General features: G+C 42.5%; 3 protein-coding genes across 5 annotated transcripts; 1 reads left to right on the forward strand and 2 right to left on the reverse strand.

Annotated features, from left to right (window-relative positions):
- Positions 1-540: 540 nt before the first annotated feature.
- lrrc10 (leucine rich repeat containing 10) lies at positions 541-2,235 on the reverse strand. Its single transcript, XM_020102136.2, has one exon. The coding sequence runs from the start codon at positions 2,098-2,100 to the stop codon at positions 1,276-1,278; it is 825 nt and encodes a 274-aa protein (XP_019957695.1). The 5' UTR covers positions 2,101-2,235; the 3' UTR covers positions 541-1,275.
- Positions 2,236-4,638: 2,403 nt separating this feature from the next.
- Positions 4,639-10,670, forward strand: cnot2 (CCR4-NOT transcription complex, subunit 2). 2 transcript variants are annotated; one of them, XM_020102157.2, is made up of 15 exons: positions 4,639-4,774; positions 6,247-6,375; positions 6,487-6,559; positions 6,801-6,948; positions 7,386-7,568; positions 7,682-7,761; positions 7,950-8,075; positions 8,311-8,435; positions 8,548-8,665; positions 9,026-9,182; positions 9,363-9,424; positions 9,517-9,566; positions 9,653-9,753; positions 9,879-10,023; positions 10,107-10,670. In XM_020102157.2, exons 2-15 carry the CDS (start codon positions 6,259-6,261, stop codon positions 10,191-10,193), a joined length of 1,572 nt encoding a protein of 523 aa, XP_019957716.1. In that variant the 5' UTR covers positions 4,639-4,774; positions 6,247-6,258; the 3' UTR covers positions 10,194-10,670. The 2 variants fall into 2 exon arrangements, with proteins under 2 accessions (XP_019957716.1, XP_019957717.1); XM_020102158.2 differs by having other exon boundaries at positions 4,724-5,086.
- Positions 10,671-11,596: 926 nt separating this feature from the next.
- washc4 (WASH complex subunit 4) lies at positions 11,597-24,104 on the reverse strand. 2 transcript variants are annotated; one of them, XM_020102156.2, is made up of 33 exons: positions 23,945-24,104; positions 21,988-22,127; positions 21,826-21,879; positions 21,665-21,730; positions 21,517-21,562; positions 21,337-21,404; positions 21,171-21,253; positions 20,956-20,998; positions 20,750-20,853; positions 20,441-20,561; positions 20,099-20,222; positions 19,877-20,004; positions 19,540-19,700; positions 18,964-19,090; positions 18,709-18,834; positions 18,493-18,600; positions 17,743-17,889; positions 17,554-17,633; positions 17,036-17,141; positions 16,772-16,888; positions 16,134-16,302; positions 15,899-16,053; positions 15,675-15,749; positions 15,484-15,588; positions 15,268-15,402; positions 14,799-14,907; positions 14,546-14,612; positions 14,369-14,455; positions 13,975-14,122; positions 13,447-13,543; positions 13,166-13,362; positions 12,934-13,030; positions 11,597-12,757 (listed from the first exon to the last, which is right to left on the reverse strand). In XM_020102156.2, exons 1-33 carry the CDS (start codon positions 24,102-24,104, stop codon positions 12,705-12,707), a joined length of 3,603 nt encoding a protein of 1,200 aa, XP_019957715.1. In that variant the 3' UTR covers positions 11,597-12,704. The 2 variants fall into 2 exon arrangements, with proteins under 2 accessions (XP_019957715.1, XP_019957714.1); XM_020102155.2 differs by having other exon boundaries at positions 11,597-12,760.

Here is a 24,104-nt window from a genome sequence, read left to right on the forward strand (position 1 = left end):
GAAATACGTCTTTATACACTCAACCTGTGAAATCATTCCAACTAACAACAAAATTGTCCTTAAGCTGAGTGTGAGCTGAGAATACAATAGTTCAGTTTGTGCAACCAATTTGAAATGATCACATTTCCAGTAAATTAGTTGATATGCAGCCAATTTAATTCCCTCTTTTGTTGAAAAAGATTAAAAATGTGCCAAATGATAAATTGTGCATTGATATTTAATCTTGTTTACAGAACATTTTCCTGGTACATAGCGGCATGAGAGAGCTGCCTTTATGATCTGTTTCTAACCAGAACCTTATGGCAATGATATTAGGGCCCAGGAGCAGCCTTTATCCAAAGCCACAGCCCCAATTTGTCAGATGAATTATGCATTGGTCTGGATAAGGAGTGCTCTAATTGACTCAAACCATCAATCACTTGTATTAAAAACCTCACATTTAGCCTCAGCAGGTACAGATATTATCTCAGACTCTTGAACAAGAAAATCCTTTTCTCAGTCTCTGCAGTACAAAGTATGAACTCACAATTAAACCTTGAGTTTGGTGCAATCTCACTGTTGTTGATTTAATGATTACATTGTATATATGCATCATGGATATCTGAAGCTAGGCAACCCATATACGATCTGCAGCCTCAGCAACAAGTAACTACATATTCAAATTAATGGAAAACTAGGAATGCCAGAATTACTATTTACTATATTTGTATTTGTAGATGAAATGGTAAGAATCTTTGTGAAAAACAAAAAAATCTAATGTTATTCAATTTCATCCCTGTATGTTTTTTGTTTGTTGGTTCCACCAAGTTGAGGGATGAAGTAGGTCAGAGAAAGGTTAAGTTTTGGTGTAGATCTAGAGCTGAGAGTGGAGCCAGGAACTATTTTTTAAACATTGCACAATAGACACAGTTTTTCCAGGGAACATAGATCTAGGTGATCTAGACTGCTTTCATATAGCAATGTCACTGCTGTTGACACCGATCATATGAAGGCATTTACAGGTTTATAAATTCCAATAAGAGACATTTCATCAGTATCAGTAACATTTATATAACCTATTTTTATTTCAAGGTTCAAGTGTCACACAGGCCATGCTTTTGGACAACTTATCTATCAGTGTCTCATATTACAACACATATGACTGGCTTTGCCGTATATGGGCCAAAGACCATCAGCCTGATGTACAACACACCTCTCTGCTCTAAGTGTTCCACTTGAATGTCATCCTGTGCTGGCAGCCGCCACCAAGGCTGAAGGTCATTTTGTTCCTTCACCCTAAATGTTGTGCTCCTCTTCCGGTTGTATCTCCACAACCTCGGCTGTGGTCTCACTGGCTGCTTTTGACCCATCTTCTTCCTGCTCATCATCTGAGCAATCCGCCCAGCGTCCCACCCTCCTCACTCCCTCGCCTACCGCTGGGGCGTTAACACAGGGGTTGTGGTCGTAAATGACAAGTTTTAACCCCTGCATGTGAGACAGGGCTGGGAAGCGGCGTATTTTGTTCCGATCCACATCAAGGACAGCTAGAAAGTGCATTTCCAGCAACACTGGTGGAAACTCCGACAGCTGGTTCCCAGCAAGCCAGATGCTTCTTAGCTCTTCCAGTTGTCCAAGTTCTTGTGGTAAACTCCGTATCTGGTTATACCCGAGGTGTAGGGTCTTGAGATTGGAAAGCTCACAGACCACCTCAGGGAAAACAGTGAAACAGTTAGTCTCCAGCCACAGAGTGTTGAGTTCCTTGAGCGCTCTCAGTTCACTGGGGAGGTAGTAAAGCCTGTTGTTACCTAGGTAAAGGATGCTGAGCTGAGGCAGTCGGCAGACAGCTGCTGGGAGCTCTTCGAAGCAGTTAAAGTCGAGGGCCAGCAGCTGCAGCTTCCTCAGCCCCTGCAGATCAGCAGGTAAAGTGCTGAGGTTGTTGTCACTCAGGTAAAGCTTCACCAGCTCATCAAAGACACAGGCAGCAAGAGGCAGCCGACGCAGCTGCCGACTGCTCAGGTCCAGGGTCCGATCGAGAGGCATCTCTTTCAGGTCCCCCACTAAGAAGCGTTGACAGCGCTCTGAGGGAATCAAGGCGATGACACCTCGCATGACATTACCCATCTTCCTAAACTGTCCCTGACCCACCCCTGGTCCTCCACACCAAAATAGTGCCAGGCAAGGGTTGAACTCACGCAGGCTGTTGGCATCTTTTAGAGAATTTCATGGCGTCCAAATAATTCTCCTCCACTCTGGAGTTCTGACCTTGAAAACATGAAAAATTAAAGTTAATAACAATTGAATACATCTGTGTGATAATGGATCATGTAGCTGCATGCAGCAGCAATTACATGATTATGATGCTGTGATAAAAGCCAAACCGATGAGCTATTTAAGACAATATCATCATTAGTCATCAAAAAGAAAACAGACAACATAATGAGCATGGAGGTGATCATTACAAGTTTGAAAAAACACTTACTTTCCAATGTTATCCTGCTGATTTCCACGACTCTCAGCATCTCCAACAGAAAGCCATTTGTTTATCCAACTTAATGGGCTGAAAACCTATTGCATTCCCTGGACAGTTATTCCCCAGCGCACTCGCCTCGCTATCTCCTGGTGGCTCTGAGCTTTGCCCTGACTTTCATGGCGATAGCAACCACTGGCTGCGCTCTCCTCCCCATTTGTGCCTAATGACTTTCCCCCCCTTCTTCTCCAAGATGACAGAGGTGGTAGAGAGAGAGAGAGACAGGGAGGAGCAGGGTGCCAGGGATAAGCTCGAGAAGTGCTCTGTGATAAAAGAGCAGCAAAGGTCATTTACATTCTGTTTTAATCGGCCCGGATGCTGTCCTGGATCTGTGCCACCGGGCCAGACAAGTGGGCCCCCACAGAGGGATAATGTCAGGAATTTGTCAATGTTCACAGCAAGAACAAAGAGGGAGCTTGTGTGTTTTACTCCCACTTAGGTTGTAGTGAATCATTACATTATTTTGAAATGTTTCTGCAGGGAAGGGAAATTAAGTTACTGGGCAAAACTATGAGAGGCATATTGAAGTGTGTTCAAGGGTGTGTGGCTCTCAAGATCTGGGTTTTGTTGGTGCCACATTGTACGTCTTTTTGAACGGCTTGGACATGTTGAGTCATTGAGGCATCGAGACCTCAGTGCCATAAACACTCTAATCCTCCAAATCCAAGTTCAAGCTCAAGTTTAGCTAGTTTGACTCCTGTCTGTGAAGTCACAGGTCATCCATGCCAGCCAGAGATGTGATTTGCCCATGTCGTCTTCATACCTTCATTTGTGCTATTTTCCAACCAGATAAAACTGGGGAGGAATTTAATTTTCCTTATCTCATTGGCAATGGTTGCCCCCCCCCCCCCATCTGTTTTTGCTCACTGACAGATTGTTTTTAGCACTTGTGCCTCTCCTTATCCACTCACTGCATGGGGGGCCTCAAAGAGCAGAGAAACTCGTGACTGCATAATATACCCTGTCCATGGCAGAGATTGCAATATGGCATAGCTTAAATTGATTGTCCCATTAGGTATTAATGGATGATGGACTGTCATTAAATATGCTTTTAAATATGCTGCGCTTTTCCTTCTAAAACGATTAAATGTCTGCAGTGAAAAAAGGTCTATACAGCACCAAATCTAAATCCATCACTAAACCAGCTTTGTCATTATTTTTAAAATTAAGAAAGAGAAGAAGCTTCATTTTCTCTCATTTTTAAAGGCAGGCCAAGCCCTAATTGTAGATAACAAAGTATCTGGGTCACATCATTATGGATAATTTATGCGATGTTGATGATGTGCATTGTCAGTGCTGTAAACTGTGCTCATGTGTTCAGATGCACTTCAGATGTTAAATAGCACTTTATTAGAGTCTACCATACTCCACCGTACTTCTAACTAGATTGCTCCCTTCATCACTGTCAAACTATTTCTTATACACACAAACACTTAAAACGTTGCACTTCATTCTGTCTGTCCTGGGGGAGGGATCCCTCACACGTGGCTCTCTCTGAGGTTTCTCTGTTTGCTTCTCCTACTAACAGGTTTTTTTTTTTCTTCTTGATAAACGTTTAAATATTCTGTGTGTCAGATTTAAGTGAAAGGATCTATTGGAAGACATTTAATATAAAATCATCCACATGATGTTTTCACCAGTGTGTTTCCTCTAAATGGTACAAACTGTTGTTGTCTTGACCCTAGAATGAGCCCTTTATATTGAAATACTTTATATTTACACTAGACCAGGCCCTCCCTACGGAGGCCACCGTGTTCTTTACAATAGTGCAGACTGGACAAACTAAACAACTTTTTTAATTTTAACTAAAGTCTGCCACTGGTTCTCCTTCATGTGTGAAGGGGAGGTCTGAGGTGACAGGTATTCAGCCGCAACATTCAACTTCACCATTAGATGTCACTAAATTCTGCACACTGAACCTTTAAGGACAGAGGAGGTTGCACCTTGTTAAGCCTGATGACACAACCTGTGATTTGTGGACTATATAATACATTTTGATTGAAATCTATGATTGATGATGATGATAACAATAATAACAACAATAATCATTATCGTTATTATTATTATTCTAATTATTACTTTCTCTAGAGATGTGATGAAAACGCCCCGTGTGTTTCTCTTTGTCACGTCTGTGCTGAGTTAAATAACTTTTTCTGTGTACGGAAGTGGTCAGCAGGTTGTAAGGTCAGAGGGTAAAGGCTATCCCTGTTTCGATTTAGAATACACACAGCCATCTTGGATCTAACGAAGCGAAGGGAAATTGATGCGGTGAGGCTCCTTTACTTCTTTCTCTCCACACGTAAAAGGCTCCGAACAAAATTCAACCCGCCAGCACGAGCCGGTCCCCCCGAGGTTTCCTTCTGTTTCCACTCGGAGCAGCTCGTTAGCTCGAAGCTCCAGCAGAGCAAAGCTACTGCTGCTGCTGCTGCTGCGGACGGAGCGTAAAGTAAAGCGAGGAAACGGACAGCTGTCCGGGTACATGGAGGCAGAGACGGCCCGTGTCACCGTCCGATACTGACCGCGGCTGTGCAACCGAGTCCGGGTGATTTGTGCTGGAGAGGTGTCGGTGTGTTAGCTCCGGTGAGGGTAGCCGCTTAGCTACCTATGCTAACGCAGGGTGATTACAGCTAGCCTGCTAGCGTTAGCTGCTCCACTGTTGGCTAACTAGCCCGTTAGCACTGCTGCTGCCCCTTCTCTCTCTCAACTGTGTCAAATTAGCTAAATGTGCATCAATTAAACCTAAAACTCGTTCAAGAGCTACAAGAAGCTACTTACCTGTTAGCCGGGCTGTAAGAAAACACAAAACTTCATTTTGTAAATGGAAGTTCATCATCTTGTTCTCATTGAAACCAGACACACAACTGTTCAAAACTTTCTCTCAACAACGATTTGATGCCAAACATGTCTCTGTGTATTTACGTAGAAACGAGAATAACAAATGCACGTGGAGTTTACTTGCACTCATGGAAACTAGTGTCCTGTGTATAAAAAGTGAATTTAACATTATGTCTTTGTATTGTCAGTGAAGAGCTAATGGACATTAGAAGATGTTTTAACCTAGTGTGGTGAAACTTGCGTCGTTCAAAGTATTGGGAACATTCAGGTTTGAAGAAATCAATGTTGGAGATGTTCAGTTCCATTGTTTCCTTCCTGACACGACGATCGGACGATACAGGAAATCAGCCATTAGTGCATTTAGAAAATAACAACCTATATGCTATAGTTCAACAGCTGCATGTCAGTGATGATGGCTGTCATCGTGTGTTGCAGTTGTGTTGTGCATACAGTACACGTGGCCTTTTTACTTGTGGTACTTTACGGTGTATTGCCAACATTACTGACGTTTTAGCGAGATCTGTCGGATGCTGCTTCACAGGAAATCACCACTTCTATCACCGCTCTAAAAGTGAAGAAAAAGTGATTTCCAGGAAAAGGAAACTGCAGCGTTATCTGGGTGAAAGTAATATACTTTAAAGACACAGGATTAGATCAGTTCAGAGATTTGTCTACTCGCTGTTGTCCGTCCCTGACATTTTCAGCAGTGTCTGAGGCATTTGCGATGCTGATGTAAGGACATCTCTTGTCTAATGCGTTTTTGATTAGATATATTTTAAGTATTAGTTTAGTGAATGAGTTCCCTGACGTCTTCCTCAGTGCATTTTTAATATCAACACTATTCTCTCTCTCTCTCTCTCTCTCTCTCTCTCTCTCTCTCTCTCTCTCTCTCTCTCTCTCTCCAGGTGACAAAAGGCATGTTTGGTGCTAGAAAGAAATTTGTCGAGTTCGTCGAGGTTGTCGATAACGACTTCTCTGATGAAAGCATGTACTACAATCAGCCGTCGATGTTCCCACATCGATCGGACAAAGATGTGAGTTTTGTCTGCAGCTCTGCACATGTTTTGTAAGTTCTTGAGTTATCACCAGAGGAGCAGTTTTCCAGTCGTCTTACTCTGTCCTCTCCTCAAATGTTTTTCCTTCAGATGCTCTCCTCTCCCTCACCATCGTCGTCAGGTCAGCTGTCGCAGCTCGGTGCAAGTTTGTATGGTCCACAAAGTGAGTTTGTTTTAAATATAGAAAATCACCACAGTTTTGTCACAAACCTAGAGTCAGAACACATTCTCTGTTTGTTGTGAATTACTTGAAGCCTGAAGCTTATATGAACAATATTTTAAGAGGCATTTTAACAAGTAAGACAAGAGTTACTAACAGTTGGAATGAAATTTCCCAGATATTGTTTATACAGATATCTTGTGGTTGCCTGACAGTTTCTGTGAATCTTTCTGTCTTTCTGCAGGTGCACTGGGCTTTTCAGTCAGGGGCATGGGGAACAGCACACCTCAGTTAAACCGAAATCTAACGCAAGGCACGCAGCTAACAAGTCATATCACTCCCACAACAGGAGTCTCCACCATGTCCCTCCATACCCCTCCGTCACCAAGCAGGTGTGTATGAAGGTGCTCATTTGGACGGCACTCTGCCTTCCTAACTCACGGCAGTGATGCAGGCAGGGAATCTGCATCAAGGCAACACAGACAAACATTGAGGAGAGTGAATTTAACACAGAACAGTCATTCTGAGGAAAAGAAGGACTCCAACCAGCCACGACAAAATGAGGCGCTAGGACCTAAAAGAGAGGCTACTTCTGCCTCATAGTTGTGGTTTGTGGACGTTAAGTTTCAATAAGAAAAGGCTCAAACACCTCTAACCTCTTAAACTACCTTCACAATAATCATGTCAAAAGTATGGATCTCAGAACAAACTCAAAACTTAACTCACTTAGATCATGAAGATGGAAGTATATGTATATATTTTAGGTATATTGCACAAGTTTGCCCTGAAATGAGCAAAAATTAAATCAGATATGATCATGTGTTTACAGGGGGACGTTGCCAATGAACACGAGGAACATGCTGAACCACTCTCAGGTCAGTCAAAGCATTGGGATGAGCGGCAGGACCAATAGTATGGGCAGCTCGGGGCTGGGCAGCCCCAACCGCAGCTCACCCAGTATCATCTGTATGCCCAAACAGCAGCCAGCACGTCAGCCCTTCACCATAAACAGGTAAACAAAGCTCAACACTTGTTATCCACAATAAGTTTGGTGTATTTTTATTTGACGTGAATGTTTTGAAGCCGATGTCATCTTTTTGTTTTGGTTTCGCTCTCTCTCTGCAGTATGTCAGGATTCGGTATGAACCGCAACCAGGGTTTTGGGATGAACAACTCGTTATCAAGCAACATCTTCAATGGCACAGGTTAGAATGTGTAACCTGGGTCGGTCAACATAGTTTTCATTATGAGTGGGTTTTATAGAAACACTCCTGAAATGCATCTGTGCTGATATAGAATATTAAGAAAGCGCTTCATCATTTTTAAATCTTGAATTATATGAATGAAGATATGATAATAAATACTGAATTGTTCATCATTCGTCGTGGTGCAGATGGGAGTGAAAATCTAACGGGACTGGATCTGTCAGACTTCCCTGCGTTAGCAGACAGGAGTCGAAGAGAAGGGACTGGAAACCCAACACCGGTGCTCAACCCTCTGGCTGGAAGGGCTCCCTATGGTAGGCCATTAGACTGAGTGAAGTGTCTTATTTTTACACACATTGAGACAAAGGCAGTAGGTTCCCAGAGAAGAGGAAATGACTAACTTCTTGAATTCATAGTCAAAGGTTTGTTTCATGAAAGATTGTAGAAAGAATTGTAGGAATTCCGTTGAAAGTGTGTTATTTATATTACAACCTGTATAATCTGTACTTCACTGTGTTCATCATCATCATCATCATCATCATCATCAAGTTGGCATGGTGACAAAGCCATCAACAGAACAGACACAGGATTTCTCCATCCATAACGAGGACTTCCCTGCACTGCCTGGCCCAAACTACAAGGACCCCACGTTGAACAATGACGACAGCAAAACTGTGAGTGTGAGCGACTGATGACTTTACTCCGGCTGTTTTTCATCCAGGTTGCACATCTAAGAGAATTATTTATCATAAATTAAATACTTCAAACTCGCTTTTTGTTCTTTAGAACTTGAACTCTACAAGCAAGAGCACATCCAATGCAGACGGGCCCAAGTTCCCCGGAGACAAGACGGCCTCAGCACAGAACAACAACCAGAAGAAAGGGATCCAGGTGTTGCCCGATGGTGAGACCTCTCAGCCAATCGTATCGCTCCAATTCCACTGAGACATCCCTTCTTAATCGCACAACTTGGGTGAGGCAGTTGGGCTCTCTACCCTGTATTTTGGGTTTAGATCATTTTTGGCTAAGGGACATTTAGGAAACCAAAAGATTATGTTTACTATGATACAGACCAGCATTAAATCTTTACGTGAACCTGTCTGTGACCATAACGTATTAAATAAATAATTGGCTTGGTTTGCCCTCCAATGCGTGCACAAAGTGTGGTTTAGAAATATGGAGGTAATGTATTGACTCGTAGTATTAACTGTAGATCACAGCTTCAGTGTTTTTGCTGAACTCTGAGTGTGTCCTGCCGCTGCAGGTCGGGTGACGAACATTCCCTCAGGAATGGTGACGGACCAATTCGGCATGATCGGCCTGCTGACGTTTATCCGGGCGGCAGAGACTGATCCTGGGATGGTCCATCTGGCGCTGGGGAGCGACCTCACGACACTGGGACTCAACTTAAACTCACCAGAGTAAGACGGCTGCCCTGACATATTTCCATTTGTATCGGGTGGTTTAAAAAAAAAAAAAAAAAAAAAAAAAAAAAAAAAAGTTATAGGAAATACTGCAGACGGATATGGTAACCAGGGTTACAATGGCATTTTCTGTTTGTATAAGTGACGAAAACTTACTGCAACTTTATTCTCTGACAGAAACTTGTACCCCAAGTTCGCCTCGCCGTGGGCCTCAGCACCTTGTCGACCTCAAGACATCGGTAAGACATTAACACTCCGTTAATGTGAGGCTACATGTGTCAAAATGACTCTTCTGAGATCTGCTAACTTATGTGTGTTCTTGTCTTCTCAGACTTCCACGTTCCCTCTGAGTATTTAACCAATATCCACATCAGGGACAAGGTAAAGCAGGGCCACAACAGTTTGCTGCAGTTTTCAAGATGAATATTATGAGTGGGAAAAACTAACTTCTTGTTCTTTGCTTCTAGTTGGCTGCAATCAAACTGGCTCGATATGGTGAAGACCTGTTGTTCTACCTGTACTACATGAACGGTGGAGACCTGCTACAGCTTTTGGCGGCAGTAGAGCTGTGAGTATTTCACCCTTTTCCTGGGGAGTGGTGCAGAAATATGGTCTCCATGTGGTTATTGTCTGTTTAGAGAGAAGCTCACAGGGTTTCTTCACGTGTTCCTCTTTCATAACCTCACTCTGCAGCTTTAACCGTGACTGGAGGTACCACAAAGAAGAGCGGGTTTGGATAACGAGGGCGCCTGGCATGGAGCCTACACTGAAGACCAACAACTATGAGAGGGGCACCTACTACTTTTTTGATTGTCTTAACTGGAGGAAAGTAGCCAAGGTAAGAATCTCTCCACATCTGGAGAAGTTTCCTCTGTGACTGGCTTTAATTTCACATCGTTGAAACTGTGTCTGCATCTGAAGGAGTTTCATCTGGAGTACGACAAGCTGGAAGAGAGGCCTCACGTGCCAACAACGTTCAACTACAACCCAGCCCAGCAGGCCTTCTAAGGCCCGACCAGTCCAAAGGCGGCAGCTGCTCCCGCGCACAGCGTTGTCGTGCAGGGGGGGTTCTCACAGCCTGGTTTTTATTCCTCGAGGATTGGCTCAATGACTGCCGGGGTCATCGCCACCATCAAAACTGCCCTGCCTTTCCAAAATTTACATGCTGCCCAAAACACCAACACTTGTTCTGTTTTTATTCTTTATGTTCATCCTGTTGTTTTTTTTGTCTTGTTTCGAGCAGGGTCTGTGTTATGTTTACGTCTCTGAATCTGAAGCCTGTTTTTCTCCCGGAGAGGAGGACTGACCTTGTGGCACAGGACAGTGACAGAACAAGGGTTAACGCCTCATATTTACAGCAAGTGTTAAGAACAGAGAAAAGAGCGGGGAAAGCAAAGTTAACTTCGTCAGACTCAAGTGAAAGGGTGAAAGAAATGCAATGTTTATTGTTGCACTATATTTAGTAATAAAAGAACACAAAATTTGTTTGTGCTTTTTTATGTGAACACTCCCTCTTTTTTCCTTTCTCCATTTTTTTTTTGTTTTGGCTCAAGGGGGGGGGGGTGTCATGCAACTTTTCCACATGCATCACTTTTCATTTCCCCTTTTTTCTTTTCCTTCCTTCCATTAACTTCGATTTCTTTAACCTCGTTTCTGCAACTCAGATTTGTTTCCGTCTCACACTCTGTCCGTCTCTCTGTGAATTCTGTGCCAGTTGAACTTGGACACAAATCTGGGAGAAGACTTTGGCGTCTGCAAACGTGGACAAACCCTCGCAGAGGCTAAATGGCTACACAACGTTGCTCCAGAGCAAACACTTTCCAGTCTTTGTTACAATTTTGTAAGAAATGTGTACATTTTTTGTTTCTTTACATCACATAAATTAGTATATGTATGTACGAATGTGTATATATGATTGCTATATATATATATATATATGTATGTATATATATATATGACATCTATTTTGGAAGAAATTTTGCCCTGCCTTGTACCTCGTTTTTATGAGGTGAGCATGGATGCAATATGTGGACGCAACAGGACATTTCTGAATCTGCTGGACAGGGTGTCACATGGCACTGTGGGCACTTACAACAAAAATGATACAAAATTAAAATGTCATTCAAGGAAAGGCCTGATTCTCACCCAAAAAAAACCAAGAAAAGTAAACACCGATCAAGTCCAAAGCAAAAAAAAAAAGAAGGGATGTATTTCGATTAAAGCTGTTTGAGCAGCGGTGAACAGCATTTCATAAGAAACGGAAAAAAAACGACAATTTAAGGAGAAAAAAAAAAAATCAGACCAATCTTGTATTTTCTGAAGTGAAAAGCTTCTTTTCTTTGTATTAAAGCAGAAAAGGCTTTCTTGAACCACTGTGTGTTGTTTTTTTCAGCTCAATGATTCAATTCAACCTTTCTCCTGCAGAGTTTTATTTGTTTTGTACAAATTTGCAGACAGAAATGTTACTCGGACATTCACAAGTAAAATCATTTTCTCTACGTAGTACAACAGGCTAAATGCTCACAAGGAGACATTCAGCTGGTTTTCTGAGCAGCAAGACCTTCACTCTGCAGCACGAAGTCAAGACCGACACAGTAAAGTCTAATGAAAGTGCAAGTTTTATTAGTCCTCAAGCAGTCCTTTTCAAGCAGGTTAATTCATGGAATGTAATCTTTGACCAAACTGGCCTCACTTCCACATGTTGACATATAAAATATAAATGTGCTGCAGAGAAATAAACACTCAGATCAAGAATCTGATGTGCAGATGTTGACATGTGTCGGTTTAGGATTATCCTTAGTTTAGAAAAGGAGCTTACACACCTTAGTTCATACGATGTATAAAATTAACAAAAAGAAGTAGTAGAGAAATATGGCACACTAACAATAAAGGGTTTAACATTCTAAAGAGCCCTCGGCCGTGTGCTACAGCGCACAGAGCTGCCATCGAAGGCCACTAACAATCACAACAGCACTGAAATGAAATCACATGCAAATTAGCCGATGATTGAACTCCTCTGGTCAGCGCAGGGCACAGAGCAGCTGAGGCTTCTACTGTAGTAAAAAATAATCTAGTTCTTCAAGTGTAAAAGTCGCAAAAAGGCTGCGTAGCACTGGAAGTGATTCGCCTCTTATCTCACGCTTGTCTCACTGCCTCACCTTTCAAACTGCACTTGCTTGCTTAAATGCTAACGAATTCAAAGTGAATCTATTAGAAGCCGACAGATTTGGGGCGGTACTCTGTTGTTTCTGTAAAATGGAAACAAAGAAACAGACACTTCCTGCCGTAGCACTTGAAGAAAAACATTCATTCTCTGATGAAGATAATCACTTTGTCATGGGACACAAAGAGTCTGACAAACATCACCTGTTGTTTAAAGTCTCTAATCCCTGAACCACACACACATTCCAGTGAAGCTCTGAGATCTTCTCTCTCTTCTGCTCGACAGGTGCACGCTCTGGTTATTTTACAGTCCTCTCAGACTCTCACAATCCAACACGACTACATCGTCCGCCGGCTTCACTTTGAGGCTGGTTCAGTGGTGTTGGAGCCGTCTCCTGCTTTGGCAGCTTCTTCTGGTGGAGAAAATGGTCAAAGTTACTCGTGAAATCTAAAGGAGGATGAAGGCACAGACCTCCTCATTCATTAATCATGGTACTCATTTTTTAAAATAAATCCTCTACAAAAAGCCCATGTAACAGGGTGTGCATAATTTAAGGCTTCATTAATCATCACAACACCACCCAACCTTTATCCTTCTTCTCCTGAGTCTCTTCGGCCGCGGTCTTGTCCGCTCTGAAGAAGATTCTGGCGCTGCTCAAGGAGAAGTGGAGCAGTTCAAACTCCTGTAGAGAGAGAGAGAGAGAGAGCAAGACAACGAGTTCAGTGTGAAACATCCCGCACACATGATCACAACACTGACAATCATCACTGCAGCTTCTTTGTGGATTTCCTTGTTGCTTTAAAACTCATGACTCCACCTGCAGGTAGATGTCGAGCCTCTTCTGGGTGAGGTTCATAGTTTGCAGCAGTTTTTCATCCTGACTGGCAGACTGCACGTTCTGCTCCTTCACCATCGCGTTCATCTCTTTCTTGTACTTGTCTCTGACGGCCTGGAACCAGTGCAGAGAGTCGAACTCCAGGTACTGGTCCAGCAGCTTCAGGATGTACGCCACACCTGAGAGAGCGAGTCACAGACCGTTATGACCCTGGACTGAGGCAGTTAAGCATAAAGCTGTCTCAGTGAAATGTGATTTATTACCCATAGCAAAGCCGTCATCTGTGAAAGCTGCTCCACTTTTGTTTTTCTTGTTGAGTTTTTCTTTGCAGCTGATCGAGTGTTCCACGAAATTCACGGTCTACAAGAGAGATTTGTTGTGCATCAGTTATTCAAAGTGCTGCATGTCTTAAGCAGAAGAATTAGAATTACCATCCTGCGGTTTTATGCCTCCGCCATTCAGTTTCAGTCTACATTATTTTTTTTCTGAATAACATGAGGTCACTGTGACCTTTGAACAATGAAATCTAATCAGTTAATCTTTGGGTCCAAGTGAAAACTGATAATTCCCAAAAGGCAGACTTAATATATTTTCAAGAGACCAAAAACATGTCTAATAAAGGTCACAGTGTCCTTCCTGTCCCACCAAATTGTAATCAATTTGTGGTGATCTTGAGATATCATGTTTTAAAAAAATGGGACAGGTGGAAGAACGACCTGAATACACGATACGTCCAGCCACGGACTGTTGCTGGTGCAGAGGCATGAGAACAAAGCTGACTCAGTACTGACCAGTGGGGGTACAATCATGTAGAAGTTCCTCAGGTGCATATTCTTGGCGCTGCGGAACTCAGGCGCAAACACCGCCACCAGCATCTTGAAGTACTCCGTCCCCTCGGCAGAGTTGCTGGTCAGATCACCCAACACCGAATCTAAGACACTGGGAATAAAGACACAGGGTTTAAGATGAACCGTCCAAATAGCAGATGATGTTTCTTTCACATTTTTGTAACTGTGGTGCCACCTTGAGGTTTAAAAATTGAAATACAGCTCAGATATCTTATAATAAACCGTCTGTGCAGAAGATTGTACATAACCTCGCACAGTTTACATCCACTGGAGCTGGAACGATAATCATGAATAATCTACAGACAACACTTAAAGGATATTTTGAAGTTTTACTCACCTGGCAGCTCGTAGAGTCTCCTCTGAAAGTCCCTCCTCCTTCACCAGCTCCTCAAAGTTCACAATGTCCTCCAGGTCAGGAACAAACCTGGAAATGACACAGACATAAAACATTATAGAGAGAAATGTCAAAAAGAAACTAGGAACTCTTGTAAACTCTCACTACTGCACTTCTCACCTGATAGCACTGCTGCAACAGTGGAGACCTCCAGAACGGATCATACGAACATAGCCCATAGCGTTACCTGAGAGAAACACAGGGTAAAATTGGTGATGGCCGATATTTGCTCAGACGATATCCATGTCCAAGGATTTCTTTATTAGATTTGACCTTAATCCGTTAAAATCCTTATTGTGATGTAATGATTAATGATGAACACCCCTAACTTCTATGATTATGTGCAGAGACAAGTTGAATGGGATTTTCTCACCGATCTGGCTGATGAGCTGTCGGAACTGGTCCAGGTAGCTCTGCCCATCAGGACTGATGCCCAGCTTCCTGATGCCACGGTTGAACTTCTCTGCTCGCTCAAACGGATACTGACACACAAACAAACAGTTACACAACAGCTGGGGGGGGAAAGATGTCATTGTGCCTGGTGATATAATAAAAAAAGGAATTTTTAAATCAGACTTCACAGTTATTCCTGGAATCTAACTGGTTCCAAGAACAGAAAATCTAGATCTTGTTCCAGAGAATTGATTTACTGATGTGACACATTAACCTCCTATATGGTTGATTAGTTTCCTCTTAATCACAGGCGTGGTTCCTCAGCTCTCACGCATTATGATCATTTACTGGCGTTACAACCTTCTGACTGGAGTAAAGCATTTTGCTTTGTTAGTGTAACTGATGTAATAAAGTGATGAACTTTGAAAAGACCGCGGGGCGTCTCTCACCTTCTGATCAGACTGGTCCTTTGTCTCTCTGAAGAAGCGGATGTCCTTGATGAGTCTGGACTTGATGTGTTCGTCGTACATGAACTGGCTGAAGATGTAAAACTTCTTACGCAGGAACTGGTAGGTGAAATTCACCTGATGAAAGCAGAGATGTGCAACAGGTGAGATTAAAAACAAATTCCTGTGGAAACTCCTCTGCGTCTCCTGGGGACTTACCGTGGTGTTCATGATGCCGGTGCCGTGGGTTCGGATGGAGTTGGCAATGTGGCGGATGTTGATGGTGTTCAAGTGCTTGTTGTTACTTGCCTTCTCTATGAAGATCTGTTGGAGATAGAGGATTCAATTTAAGACTCGGGATCCACTATGTTCAACGTACTGAAGAGGAACCTGGAGGCTCAGACTCTCACCTGGTTGTTGAGGTTATAAAGGTAACGTGAGACAAAAACATGAATGTTCCTCATTATCTCCAGAACGTCTAAACCCTGAGAGACACAGAGGATACAGTCAATCATCCATTTATCTACTACACTTCTATAATAAAACAATTTCCCAAGTCTGATAAATAACCAGCCCACACTTGATAAGAGGGATTTTAACTCTTCATTGATGTGTAAGGTGCAATCACACAGACCTGTTCCAGTGTCTGGCTGGGCAGGTGAGCCTCTGTCATTGTGAGGCCGTAACGCTGCGTGGCGAGGTTTCTCATCTCACTGTAGGTGGCCCAGTCATGCAGAGCCACGGTGGTCAGGTTGTAGAACGTTTTGTCCAGGTAGTGGGTCACATAAGCTGCAATGTCAACACTGTGTTAGCTTTCCAGCAGGTGTCAGCGTTACACAACACACACTGCACTCTTTTTTTCCCAGCACCTTTGATATGAATAAAGCGGTTGAAGAATCGAATGGGTTTAAGGGAGAAGAAGTGAGCCAGATCCTTCATGCCAACTTTGAAAGGGTTCCTGTCGTCCAGCTTTAGGTGAGTGTGGACGGAGAGACGCAGGTCCTTCTCTATCTCCTTACATAGCTTGTCCAGTAGGTGCTACATGAGAAAAATAAAACAATAACCACCTTGTTGTTATCCTGAGTTATAGTGTTGAATAAATTATATCCAGAAAAAACTGAGCAGAGTTTGATGTCAATGTGACCTTATCTTTTTCCATTTGGATGTAAATTAAATTCACATTATTATTTTATCCCTAAAGACATTTGTGTTCATTTCTGTCAATATTTATAATTAAATTTTTGAAGTTGGCAGAAAGCAGGTTTTGTGAAGAGCTCTGACCTCCAAATTAAGTTAATTCTTGTATCCAAGTGAATGTTCTGGCACGGACAGATGTTTGTACAGACAAACCAAAAACATAACTTTAGCTACGGCACAACAAAGTCCACATATATACAATCACATCCTCAACTTCTATGTTGAAACACAAACTTCTAAATCAACACCGTGTTGTGATGTTTTGATTCGTGTACATTTCCTCTTTATGCAACATTTTGTCTGCTCTCACCTCGTTGAAAACATCCATGATCTCCTTGTCATAGCTCTCCAGTAGCTGGTCACATGACTCCATGTGTTTGGCATGTAACATGGACGGCACACTGTCCCTCAGCGCACTAAACATGTACTGCTCCAGCCAAACACAGACGTCATGACAGACGATAACAGAACAAGGAACAGAAGAAGAGGTGACGATCACAAGAAAATCAAAACAAGGAGAACACAATTTGCTTGAATTTCCATGTACAATGTTTCAACATAATCGTCAGCCTACATGTATTCTTGCTGCGTCCACCGCATTGTCATATACGTCATCTAAGTAGATGGGAAACACAGCTCGGTGCCAGTAAAGGAAACTACAGTCACACTGTATCTTGACCCTGAGGAACAAAAAATACAAATTCCTTACAGTACGTCAAAAAAACCATCAAATTGCATCATGAAAACACATTTCTGATACGCTCACACTGCCCTTCATGAAAGAACAGATGTCAGTTTAAGTTTAGCTTTGACAGACAATGATTTGTCAGCTGCCAAAGTGATAAATGTGTATTTGAGATGTCTGGCTGTAAATGATTTGGTTTTAGCCGTCTGACTGTGAGCCACTGAGATCAGATCAAAACTCTGTCGTTCTATTTCAGAAAGACGTCGAAGCCGTCTGTGACATTGCCCCAACACCAAGCAGCATCTAAACTTCTCCAAGTTTTCTTCCCTGACACAGATTTCGTCATCAATTATAACTCCAGCCCTTGAAACTTTGTTGCTAATCAAAAGAAGAGGAGAGACACACACCTCTCACGCAGCTCACTAATCAGATCCAGCTTCTTCAGCACAAGCTGCAGTGGAAGCAGTTCCTCGTCTTTGAACGTTTTCTGGATGGAAGCAAGTGATTGATTTCAGTGTCAAGCTGAGAGTCAAATGAAATAAGAATGAAACAGAAGTTTCTGAATCCCATTAACCATTTGTATTTCCCCGACGTACCAGCTGAGTGCCGACGCACAGAGCGAGAGACACCACGAGGCGGCGCTCTTTCGTGCTGGGTCCGCTGAGGGCATTTTCTGCCAGCACCAAAGACGACAGCACATCCAGTCGCTGCTCACTGTACTTCTTGTCCGAGATCACCCTTTTCTTCAGGGCGGTAAACACATTCAGTGTCACATAAAATGAACAAAGAAACTATATAAACTTGTCCCTGATGTCACTGCTCCTACTGTAAATACTAAGCATTTGAATTAATATTGTGGCGGCAATTTCTGTGAAACAAGCACAAAGTCAAACACTTCTTTCTGTAAATTTAATTCAGCATCTGCAGATGAACTCACATCACCTGAATGACGTGCACAAATGAGCAAAGACCATAGGAGAATCTGGGTTCTTAAAACTCACATTTCCCTCCCATTAGGAGTGCAAAGATTTTTATTACCCTCCTATAGTATCACTCAGTGGAGGAGACATCCTGTCCTTTTGTTTACATGTTCTGTGGATGAGCCCCCTGTGAGACCCTAAGTGTGAGATACCAATCAGAAATACCAAGAGATACCATAAAGTTGTGGTTTCTCGAGGCCATAAAATTTAAGTCTCTTAAGCCATGATCGTAAACCCTAAAGTTGCCCTTATAGATAAACAATTTGGTCAACCATTTGGTCAGTCCTCCTCATACATGTCTGCTCATGCAATTATACATACACAAAAGACAAATTTCCAATACAATATTTTTGGTCTTGTGTTTACCTTGGCTGTGCCGATGGCATTCAGGGCCTGTGACTGCAGCTGCTGAGTGATGTGAGACACAGAGTCGGCTACAACCATAGAACGCCTGTGAAACGTGTGCTCCACAGCCTGAAGGGAAACATGATTTAACCTCATTTAACTCAAACAGACAATAAATGTACTGGTAAGAAGCATGGAAATAGTCTCTCATGCACACACACACACACACACACACACCTTGAGCAATTCAACCAGTCGACAGAGCGCTTTGACCGATGTCTTGGTCATGGGCCGCTGCATTGACATGTACATGTTCATGGTGGTCTTGATAATAGTGCTGATGCTGTACGCATACAGGATTCCCTGTGAGGAATGGAAAACAAAGAGGGGATTGTCAGTCTTTTTTATGAAATTACAATTTGTCAGTTAACAAATACAGAAATTGACATAAAACATGTATTTTTCTGTTCAGCGACTAAAAACTATCTTTACCTGCACAAACACATTACACCTGCTGTTAAGGTCGTCTGCCAACTTGTCACTTTTATGGTCTTTAGACAAGATGGACTCCATCTTCATCATCCACGAGGTTACAAACACGTAGTAGGACTGAACATCCCTGAAGGAAACATAAGAAACTTTTTTAAATCTAACTAGAGTTACCAACTACGGTTGTATGCCTCCGCCAGCCAGTGCAGTTTCTCTTCACATATTTCTACATACTTTTTTCCAAGATTCGTAAAAGGTGACTGTGACCACTGCAACATTCTCACGTTATCTTTGAGTACAACTGATCAAAAGTTGAAGAAATCCCCTCGAGGCGAGTGGATTGTGCCAAATGTAATGAAATTCCCTATGAAAAGTCCTACTGTCACATTCACAGGGGACGTGAGGTCACTGCCACTTCGACCACTGAGCGCCAGGTAGCAAAATCTAATCAATTAACCCGTACAGACAGATGGACGGACAACCCGAAAACATAATGCATCCCGCCACTGGCTCTCGTTGGCGTGGAGACATAAAAATCTGGTTTCAACAGAACTAGTGTGAAGTTTGGACACTACTGACTTTGTTAGTGTCAGAGCTCTGTGCTGCAGGTAGGTGTCTCTCTGCACTCTGATGCCCTGTAGACTCTTCTTATCCATCAGTTTAGCTGCAGCTGGGACCTTAGCAGTGAGGAACATGTCAGGAAACCAGATGATGTTTGCAGTCAAAGTGACAGCGGGAACCTGCAGGAAGTGGCAGACACGAATACACATGAAAACTTAGCTGCCCTCAGAATGCAACTCCACCCAGGCCCAACAGCCCCACCGTGAAACCACATTTAAATTCACTAGATCCAGTTTGAAATCTGAATCAGGAACGGGTGTCACAACTAAAGATAGAAGGTGAAGCACAAATCTACCTTTTTACAGACATCGAGCAGAGCCTTGTAGAGCTTTTTGTCGACACTCCTGAAGATGTGAAAGTGAAGCACAAAGAGACCACAGACGCCAGCATATTTATCTCTCTGGTCGATTTCTGAAGGTTCACCTGAAAAACCACATGAACAAAAAGAAGATATTTCAAAGTTGCAAGAAAATGATACAACCTGTCAAATTAAGTTTTCCTGCGAGAGGAAACTGACCAATCTTTGACTCAACGTTGGTGAATATGGTGCGAATGTTGAAGGCAAACTCCTCAGCAAAGACGCTGTTTTTGGCAACAGCTACTCCTTCCCCATGATCATCGAATCTCTGTTCCACGCAGGCCTGTCAGTCATAAACATGAGAACTTGAAAACCAGCTCATTTTATTGAATGTCTGGAGCAAAGTGAGAGGTAATTTGATTAAATTCCTTACTGTTCAAAGACTTAATGAAAGCTGAATTGAGAAATTACTGGTGTGAGTTACTTTACTTTAACCAGAAACTACATTTACCAAACTACACTTGGACTACAGACTACAGTGTCTGCTGACTTTTAAGTTACCTGCAGTATCATGCCATCCAGCAGCTGACCCTCCAGCTTCAGCAGGAGCTTCTCGAACGGTTTCAGTTTCTCTTCGGGGATGGAAAATTTCCCAGGGTTATGGTGCACTGATTTCAATAACCTGTGATAGAATGATGCAGTTATAGACGACTAGAAGCAATGAACGATTATACAAATGCATTTAATTTAAGGGTAAAAGGTGAATACATGTGTAAAAACAGGACTTTATTTTATCTAACTGGCTGCAAACTGGTGTGTGAGTAGGAGGGAGAGGAGGGTGTGTGAGTGTGTGTGTGTGTGTGTGTTCACCTTTTATACATCTTCCAGTGATCTTTAAGTGTGCCATGATTCTCCAAAATCTCATCAAGTGTGAGCAGTACCACCAACAACTCTCCGAGGTGTTCGTACACAATCTGCAGCAGGAAAACACAAAACAGACTCAGTGAGAAAAATTGAGTGACTCAGACTCAAGACAAAGACACACACACAAAAAAATCATTACATCAAAAACCAACCTGGAAATGGACGCCCGACGACTCAATGATCTTCGTTGCACCCCTAAGATACGGAGAGAGAAATGTTGTAACGGAGCAAAAACCTTCAGTGAATATTGAAACCAGAAGTTCAGTCTGTGTGGAAAGACTCTTCACAACGAGGGTATTTCAACCAATCCAACACAAACAGTACATCCACTGTGTAACATTGACTGGCTTCTGTTCATGTGTCTCACTTGTTGCTGTTGTAGAGGGCAGCCAGCTGATGAACAATGTTGACCACCACTTCATAACATCTGGACACAAAGCACGACAGTTCCTGCGCCAAGAGCAAACAGAGAATCTCTCAGCGTTTTCTTCAGCAAATGAGCTTATAAATAAACAATTTGACTAATTACTCACTTGTAGGAATGAGATGAATCTACCCATCTGAATCTGTGACTCTCCTTCAACCACACCAGTGTCAGACACTGTAACAGAAAAGTACTTAAACAACATATCTGCATCAATTCTTTAAAAAGCAGAATGTTTGAAGTAAGAAAAACTCAGCTAATAAGGAAGCAATGCTTGCTGACTGATTACCTCCTTCTCCATAATACAACAAGCCATTGTAGAACTTGGTTTCTGCCTGTAGGTAAACAAAGATGTCAAGCAGGACACAACATCTGAATTTGTATATCATAGCACAACGATGATAGAGTGAAGAGTGCACTGTTTTTACAGTACTTACCTCATACTTGAGCTTCTTCACTTCACTACAGAGTGCAGCATAAACTGTGATGACTTTATTTAGAACCTGAACACAACACAAAACAAGACAGATGATTGAAAAGAAAAACAACTTCATAGACATGAGACTTCAACTGATCCAGACTCTTGGTCTTTACTTACCTTGTTGTCTGTTTTAATTAACTCCAGTAAAGACGACTGCTCATACGGGAGAAGCTGAAAGAGAGTACAACAACGTATTAGGAAGGAAATTGTGCAAGTTTTAAACTGTGAGAACCCAACTGTGTAAACGCTCAGGATGATGTTCAGCCAACAGTGTTTTACCTTCAGGGCGATGGGGTCCAGAGTGAAGTCCCACACGTCTCCGATGGAGTCATCCAGCGCCTCCTCGATGCCTCTCAGCTGAGAGGTGTACTCCTCCAGAAACTTACTGTAGTTCTTCAGCTGGACCTCTGTGTGTATTTCTGTATGATGCAGAGTTAGATGAAGGACATTGTCAGGGGGAATGTACTCAATCCAACAGTCCTCTAAACATGGTGCATTTTATTTAATCAAGACCCATGAATTATTCTCTGAGAAATCAATGAAAATGTTTAAAAACGCCCTCAAGAAAATGAAAAAACTCAAGATCATCATCAAAACGGGTTCTATCCTGACAAATACTGCATCCTGCAACATAAGAGATGGACCATATGGCCAAAAATAACATTAAGATAAAAACGATCATATCAGTTGAAGTCGAAAATCCCCACGATAAATGTCACATTATTTTATATAAGTTTAAAGACTGATTTCCGCTCCAGAGAACGAGAGAACGACAAACAACTAAACATTTAACGAATCGGAGGTAGATCACTTATGTGGTCGTAACCTCATCATTGCATTAGTCTTACATTGATGTATATTTGATGTTTGTTATACTGCTACTGGTGAAGATTATATGTTTATATAATATTGATATTATATTATTGACTGTAGAGGCAGATAATGTATTATTACTCTGTACTTGAGATCCAAATAAGGTCAGTTACACCAGGCTTTGAGAGTTGGCCAAGGACCGAGTTGGGAAATAGAGGTTCGAAGTATCGTTTGGTGTTTGCATGGGGCCGAACCCTCTGGGTCGCAATGACCCAGAGGGTTCGGCAAATGACGCACATGGAACCGGTTGTTTTCGCCAAAGAAGGTACAATGGAATGTACATTCCATTGTTCCTATTTTCCACTGTTCCTAATGTAATGGCACACCAACCACAGTTGCTGGGAATAAATAGGAAAGCAGGAGACCTCTGGATCCCAAAACACCATAACACATACACGCACACGCACAGGCACGCCAACATACACTCACATTCACTCATGGGCGGTCATCGAGGATATAAGGTCTAGAAAAGCGAGTGTTGGGGTTGATGTTTCGCCGTTGTTTCGAGGTGTTCGCTGTCGTTTGTATGCTGATGTCATGCAAATAAAGAAGTCCCGTCTGGCTCTAACTTTTCTCCACAAGTTCTGAGTTTTTCTTAACTTCCAGTGTTTTACTGAAGTCGAGCATTTCTCTTACATAATCAGCCATAAATAAGATGATGCATTACAAATTGTCATGCATCCAATGTTTTGCTCAAGTGCTTCAGTATTAACAGCAAAATAAACTTCAAGAGACTTTTTAGGATGGATGGAGGAGTAAGTTTGCAGATCAGCTCTGATATACATGTGTGTACTGTATGTACATATGTTTCAGTCATGGTAGTAAAAGTACATGATTTACTGTGGGTGAGGATTCATTCCTGCACATCAACCCAGCTTTGTGTTTGTGTACGAGTCAGAAAGAGGAACCAGCATAAAAACAGAAAATATTCAAACTCCAACGTGGATCTATGAACTCACAACTGTTGCCCTTCAACCCTGCGTTTCATTTACCTGAATGAGAGTGACGTAAGGTTATTTAATCTTAAAGGAGGTAAATGTTTTTGTACTGTCACGTACTTTAATTAGCTTTATTTGACAGGCAGCGGCTAGTACTGACAGCTAACACGCCCCTGCCTCTCACTACACGAGATTACACTTCAAATGAGAGCGAACGTGGCCGTGGTGGTGAATTCACAGTTGGTGAATATCAAGCGAGATAAGTGGAAAATGGCTTTATTAATCCAGAGAATAGACGGAGCCCCCGGCGGCAAAGCATCTAGCCAGCAGCGTTAGCTAGCACTGGAGGCTAATGTGGCTAGCTGCAGCATCTTTGTCGCCATGTTTATCCGGTTTGTTTCTACATGTCAGGACTCGACACTTACTCTGCGAACCGTCGTCAAAACGGTCAAACTCCCAGTCAGGTGCGATGGTTTCCACCGCCATTCTGCCCGGAGAGGAGACCTGAGACCCCGCTGCTACTCTGAGGACATACACGGTCCCATGACGGGTCTCATGATTCTGTGGATGGTCGCGAGGGTTCAT

This window comes from Paralichthys olivaceus, chromosome 7, assembly GCF_024713975.1.
Source record: "Paralichthys olivaceus isolate ysfri-2021 chromosome 7, ASM2471397v2, whole genome shotgun sequence".
Taxonomy (NCBI): Eukaryota; Metazoa; Chordata; class Actinopteri; order Pleuronectiformes; family Paralichthyidae; genus Paralichthys; species Paralichthys olivaceus.